General features: G+C 33.5%; 1 protein-coding gene across 1 annotated transcript; it reads left to right on the forward strand.

Annotated features, from left to right (window-relative positions):
- Nucleotides 1–3,249: 3,249 nt before the first annotated feature.
- LOC138680641 (oligodendrocyte transcription factor 3-like) lies at nucleotides 3,250–4,091 on the forward strand. The gene has a single exon (XM_069767956.1). It carries the CDS (start codon nucleotides 3,285–3,287, stop codon nucleotides 4,089–4,091), a length of 807 nt encoding a protein of 268 aa, XP_069624057.1. The 5' UTR covers nucleotides 3,250–3,284.
- The last annotated feature ends 3,409 nt before the right edge of the window (nucleotides 4,092–7,500 follow it).

Below are 7,500 nucleotides of genomic sequence, written 5' to 3' on the forward strand. Positions count from 1 at the left end.
CAGTTATCTTATATAGAAAAAGTAGTTAGTTAAAGCAAAAAACACCTTTCAGACATTTTAAAAGAGAAATTATAGAAACATTTTTGTTAATTCTTAGTAATTCAAATAATTAGAAAAAAATATAAAAAATAGAGATGGTGTATGCCTCAAAGATAAAAAAAAAAAAGAACTATTTTACTGAAAGAGTAGTGAAAGCTTAGAACCAGCTTCATGCAGAGGGGGTAAAAAGTTTTTCCAAATCCGTTATATTGAGATCATTGTACAGTTTGGTACCAGGCCAAAAGCACTTGTAGGACACATCTATGCAGCCATTATATACACTGACTTACTTAACATACAACCTTTAGGCTATGTGCACACGTCAGGATTTCTGGCAGAAATTTTCCTGACAAAAACCTGATATTTCTGCCAGAAATCCGCATGTGGTTTTTTTCGCATTTTTGATGCGTTTTTTGCACGTTTTTGATGCGCTTTTTCTTGCGTTTTTCCAAATGCATAGAATAGCGGGAAAAAACCCCCAAAAAAGCAAAATTAATGAACATGCTGCTTTTTTTTTACCGCGATGCATTTTTTTCACAGAAAAAACGCATCATGTGCACAAAAAATTCAGAATGCATTCTAAATGATGGGACGCATATGTCTGCAGTTTATAATGCGGTTTAATCGCGTTCTTAATCTTTCTTTTTTTGGCTACATTGAGAAAACGTGAACTTTAAATGAGGGAGATTTGGTCCATGACTTTGATATAAATCGGACTTTTCTCTGTAATTTGCAAAAAAAAAAACATGGACATGTGAACAGCAGCATAAACTTTAATGGGTGCTTGTTCTATCTATGAAAATAACGGAAATAACACGTACATGATTCACTGACATCTGAATGAGGCCTTAAACTGAGCCCAAACTCTGATTCACATGCCGTGCATCACATTTATTAAAGGGTTGTAGATACTTTTTGCTTTTCACTTGATATTTTTGCAAACTGTCCAGAAAAGGGTGTGTGGTTATGCCACATTCACACGTTGAGTATTTGGTGAGTATTTTACCTCAGTATTTGTAATCCAAAATCAGGAGTGGAACAGTCAGAGGAAAAGTATAATAGAAACACGACACCACTTCTGGATTTATCACCCACTCCTGGTTTTGGCTTACAAATACTGAGGTAAAATTATTACAAACACTGAGGTAAAATATTACAAATAATGAGGTGAAATACTGACCAAATCGTGAAGATATGAACGTGGCCATATTCTCTAGTTTTTTGTGTAAAAAGTGGTCAATTAAAAGTAAGCCAACTGATAGATGATGTAAAGTTAGACTAAGGCAGTCTGAAAAATGTATTAGTGCATGAGCGGCTGATACGGTAAATTCAGTACAGAATGTTAGATATGTCGTCATGTGGATATGCCCTAAGTCCTGCTGCTTTGTCATCAGAGCCTTCTGGTCGTCTCTCAATTAACATACTACTTTTTCAGGATTTCTCAGCAAAAAGAGATTATACATGCAAACAATACAATATAAGTTATATATGATTATACTGTTTGTCTGTATGTATGTCCCAAGCAGAATAATCTTTAGAGCACAGTTGGGTTCATCGAATAGTAGGAAACTTTACCTCACTTTTTCTTAACTTTAACCCAACTATTGTGCAATATTGCTACATTTGTTACCAGATGTTAGGAAAAACCTGTATCTAACATTTTTCTAGGTCTTTTAACCTCCAGATATATCTGCCTACTTCTAGTTTTATTATCATTTAATGGTTATAAGCTTCCAATTTAATTTAACAAATTCTTTATTGTCTCTTTGAACATATCAATCTGAATCATTCAGTGATAAAATAACGAAATAATCTCCTATGTCCTTATACAGTACAGGATCCAACTCACTATCTCCGGGCTTTGTATCATGAGCTGCGTCTTACACATTCCTCAAACCATTTTTAGGCGATCAGAAGCGATAAACAAATAAAATCTCTAATAGAGTAAAAAATAGTTTTTCATATTCCTAGTTTTCCCCAAAAATTATTTAAAATGCATTGATATTTTCTGAGCAGACTGCTAAAGTTTATTGATTAAATATGGCACACAGGAATAATTGTTAAGAATAAGGAGTTAAAGTATCAACTATCAAACTAAAACTGTGCTGTTTGGTCATTTGTTGTTTTTATCCCATTAAAGTTATTGTTTATGTTTAAAAGCAATTCTTCATTTTTGTTTTAATTGTTCAAATATATCTGGAAAAAAGAGTTATCTGCTCACACCTTTACGGTCACATACTGTATACACGTACTTGCATTCATTGATATATAAGCCCATACATTAGAAAATTGTAAAACTTTGCCAATATATTACATACATTTTTTTTAAAACAAGTATTAAGTGATTTGGAGTTGCATGGAAACAGATACAGATGACAAGTTTCTTATAGCCTATTTTTAATGTGTATATTTCTGTAAGGTTTTATTACAGCTATATGTCCTTCTTGATATAATAAGAAGTCACACTACAAACATATAGTTGAATCTAGATCCATAAGTTACGCTGCCGATCCTTTCTGTCCTGGCTCTCATATATTTCGACAGGTCAAACAGCAAATTTGAATTCATAGTTTGGATTGTGTATGAAATTTCTTTTATTTAAAAAGATTTTTTTTGTAGATACAAACAATGTACACACAATGTACATTTATTCACAATTTCTGCTATTAATATGTTATTTTGTTGTTTTAAAATATGATAATTAATATAAGTTGTATTTTTGTATTATTTATCTACAAAAAGTATGACTGTGATTTATTAGGTATCTAAGTGTTGATGGACATACATTTTACACTCGTACATCTGTATAATAAGTTGATTTTAGTAGGAGGCAGTGAAGGGAAGCTCCTGCAGTGGTCAATGTCTTGTAGTCTGTCACTCACGGGGTTTTGTGTTTCCCCAACCAAGATATCCCGGGGTGGCATCTCAATGAATATGAATAGGGCTTCTTGCTTAATGGGACAGTCGAATGCGCCGCCCTGAATAATGGCACGTCATCCTAGCAAGACCATTACAGATAGGAGGGCTTCTTTTGTCTCATGTGAAGTAGCTGTATAAATACTCCAGATTTCAGTCTGTGTGCCGTGCATTCACAGCTCACATTGGCTACCTGGAGGAAAGACAGCTTGCTAGAGCTAAGGAAGAAAGTCTCTCTCTCTTTCCCACTCTCAATATTCAGCTCAGAGAAGACAAGTAACTTTTTATCAAGACCAGAGTAACAGTTCTCAATCTAAAATATCTATATTATGAATTCTGATTCCAGCTCAATGTCCAGCAGAGCCTCATCTCCAGACATGGAGGACATGTATCTCAGAGGCCACCACCATCATCCTCATCATCACGAGGAGAGCAGAATGAACTCTGTTTCCTCTACCCAGAATGACATCATGCAGAAAATGTCAGATGAACTCCTCTCAAGGCACAATTCTAAATCTGAAGGAGAAAACAGCAAATATAAAATTAAGAAGCAACTGACAGAACAAGATTTGCAGAAACTAAGGCTGAAAATCAATGGCAGGGAGCGCAAAAGAATGCATGATCTGAACATTGCCATGGATGGCCTGAGGGAAGTCATGCCTTACGCTCATGGACCGTCAGTGAGAAAACTTTCCAAAATTGCTACTCTTCTACTTGCAAGAAACTACATCTTGATGCTAACAAGTTCACTGGAGGAAATGAAGCGGCTGGTGGGTGAGATCTATGGGGGCCATCACTCTGCATTTCACTGTGGGACTGTGGGACATTCTGCCACACATCAGGTTCACCCACCTAATGCCGTCCATCAGATGCATCCCATTCTGGGCAGTGCACTGTCTTCTAATAATGCATCCGGTCTTTCTGCATCCCTACCAGGATTTGGCAGTATTAGGCCTGCACATTCAATTCTCAAAACTACACCGACCCCTACGATCCCACTTGGCAACAGTTTCCAACACTGGGCAGGTCTTCCTTGTCCTTGTACTATTTGTCAGATGCCGCCACCACCTCAGCTGTCTACTCTGTCAAGCAGCCTGAACAGGATCGCTGCAGAAAATAAGGACCTGCTAAAATAATCTCATTCACTGGTTATAGCATAAGAGACTTAAGAGTTGAGACTTTTCCTCTATGACTATTGATTGCATATATAAATATGTATTTGTGATAATGCAGGAAAACGCAGACACATCCTGTTTGCATGCATGCTTCTTTTTTCTATGCCATTCTTTTATTTCTCCCATCAACTCTTTTAATTTGTACAAAATATTTCACCAACTAATCTCTAAAAGATTTGATGTTAAATGTAAATTTGTTGTCATAATGTGTATGTATGGTAAATGGATAATTACCAAAAGTGTCTTTAGCAAGGTATCAAGCCCATCTGTGATGACTGTCCAATACTTGTCTATGCCATTTCTGCCTGAAAAGAACCATGCATGCTAGGAGTAAGTCTTGTGGAAACATTTGCCTGGCAACCATACAATTTTCCTTGTAACAAGGATTTTATTAGTGAATTCTTTGAAATCTGATATTTTTGGTGTCAATATGACTGTACATTCTAGAAGGACATTAGACTCTAGAAGCATCTGTTCCCAGTTCTAGAAGCAATTCTCTCCTGGTGTCCAGTTTCTAACTCTCATTATGGACTTCTTGAACTCTTCGTATGTACAGAGACTTGGTCTATATATTACATTGTGGCAGATTTATGAAAAGATCACAGTTCGGAACCATTTTATTTGGACATTTTACATTTCTACATTATTCTTTTATCGTCTCTTTAGTTTCTGGGCTTTTGCTTGAAACTATTTTGTTAGGCCTCAAAGAGAGCGTGTTTCTTTATTTTTTATATTCTTGATAAGTATAAATCTATTTATTATGAACTTGCTCTGTTTCAAATAAAAAATACATATTTGAATGTAACTTCTCCTTATTTCTTGCTCCAAACAAAATAAAACCGGTCAAATTAAAACCTTTTTTTGCAGGTCTGATAAAGGGTGTTTTTTTTCTTTTTCAGAATCCAGTATATGACACAAGTAAATGTAGTAATTAACTCCATATCTTCCCCCTAGAGTGGTAATTAATTGCTGGGTGATGATTATGTTCTCAGTGAAAGATTAGAGTGCACCAATTAGCTCATTCCCCTGCAATATAATGCAATTTTGTTCTGCTCAGTTTTACAATTAGGACACATGCATCTTGCCATCATTTATTAGCCTACCCAAATTTTTATCGTAATTATCAAATATCCCGAAATTGTAGCAAAAATAAAATAGTTTGAATATTCTCTTAAGAATCCAATTAATGTCACGTAATCCATATTTCTTACATATATCTACATTTTCATCATAGAAATGATATATTTATTAACATTGACAATGCTTGTGTGGTTAACTGTAATGGATGAAAGTTTAACGACTGATGAACCGAGTCAGGAAGAGAAGAACTTGCTTTTTAACATGATCAGTGTCATTCACACATTTATGTGCCTTATATTTGTTGTAAACTGTTCCACATAATGGGTGATGTTTTATGATGTGAGGGTTGTAGTCGTAGATGTGTTTTCTGGAGACTGTGACACTGGATTCTTTATGTCATTAGACCACTAAACTACCAAGTACCTGAATGCGGAAATCTCTTCTTGGGATATCACTAAATTGAGCGCCACACACTATTGTGCCGAACCTCCTCATCATTACACATTACAAAGGTTTATCCACATCTGCATTTTATGATCTCTCACAAATTGATGGAGCACAGTCTGAATTTCAATTTCTCTTTGGGAGCATAATGACTAGCAATTGAATAAAGGGTGATTTCACCTAAACTGCCAGAAGGCACAAATTCTTCTCAGCTCTTTCCCACCATTTAAAGAAGTTCCGTACACTTGTGCAAATGAACAGATAAATGCTCTATATTATAGGAAGCTGAGGGCTGGCTACTTTCGGTTAATGCTATAACTAACACGTTGATAGATGGTGTGAAAATCACTGAAATCAAACCTGGGGCTCCTGGGAACAGCTTACATAGACTCACATAAAAGTTCTTATGAGGGACCTAGAATAATCAGCATGGTGACAAAATATCCAAAAACATAGAAATTGAAAATGTACCAGCATCCAATAATTGATACTACAGTTTAAATTAAATAAACTAGTAAGAGGAATATATAATCATATCACATAAATTGTCACATATATTAAATATGCATGTTGTCTTAAAAATATGTGCTTTATTGTCAATAGGATCAAGAAATAAACATCTTAGTTTTATATGATCACTTAATGTATTTTTACTAAATTTATTAAACTTAATTTAATATTGACATTACCTATTGGTGTTTCTTTTTAATTAAAATGAATGACACAACTGTTTGTCCAGGAATAATCTATAAAATTCTGTCTACTTGTCCAAAGTTATGATTATAAATTATAAGTTAATGTACAGATAAACTTAATTATTTTCCACATAATTATAATTCAAGTTTATGCCATTATAAGATTTTTGAACTTCACTTATAAGTTAAGTTGAATTATAAATTATGGATAATCTTAATTTTTCAAGTTCAGATTGACTTTAATGTTTATTAGTAGGACGTAATCATTTAGAAGCAGAATAGATAACGATAAAATACAGGGTGTCCCTAAAGTCTGGACACATAGGCAAAAATACATATTTTCAAGAAATGAAATCTCTTATCAACATTTTATTCAATTGGAATATTAAATAACTTCTTCAATGTTATTTCTATCATTTGCAATGCAAAGGTTGATGCGCTTTGCATAATTCACATGAAATCGATTTAATAAATCCACATTGCCGTCAATTTCAGCACGTTCATTCTAGTTAATGAGAATTTGTATGTGTGCAGACTTTAGGGAGACACTGGTTATAACAAAAATCCTCAACTTGAGAATTTTTTTTTTTAAATTTTAAAAATGAAACTTTGAATTTACTTTCACATATTTAACAAATAATATTTCATCACTTTGTTTTTAATATGTAGCTTTTTTAATTGAATGTGAAACTTGTTAAGACAAATTTAATGAAATTAATTGAATTTTCAAAAGAAACAAAACATTTTAGTAACTGAAGATAATTTTTAAAAAAGTATGAAAAAATAAATCGAAAAAATAGAGATGCATTTTATATATGGTAATTGATAATGGCATTATTTTTATTATTGCTGCACATTTACTACACATTAAATAGAGTTCTCATCTGTTATATTAGACAGACATTCATATATAGAAATGTATCTGACCTATAAAAATTGTTTAAATTAAATGCTGCACATTTAAAGAATTATTTAATCAATTAAGTACTGTATTATTATTCATTTAACACTCATATTAATAGTGTATTTATTGGTTAGCAAAATAAAGCATCGACAGCCCTAAGAAATTGTGTTTTTGACAGTGGATATCACTCCAACCAAACCATCGCTGGTTCTAAGCGCATAGAATACGTAACTTTTTCTAATGAAAA

The sequence above is a fragment of the Ranitomeya imitator genome, chromosome 5, assembly GCF_032444005.1.
Source record: "Ranitomeya imitator isolate aRanImi1 chromosome 5, aRanImi1.pri, whole genome shotgun sequence".
In the NCBI taxonomy this organism is placed as follows: Eukaryota; Metazoa; Chordata; class Amphibia; order Anura; family Dendrobatidae; genus Ranitomeya; species Ranitomeya imitator.

Bases quoted from the DNA above. Each gene is read 5' to 3' on its own strand.
- LOC138680641 (XM_069767956.1), top strand. From the start codon at position 3,285: ATGAATTCTGATTCCAGCTCAATGTCCAGCAGAGCCTCATCTCCAGAC.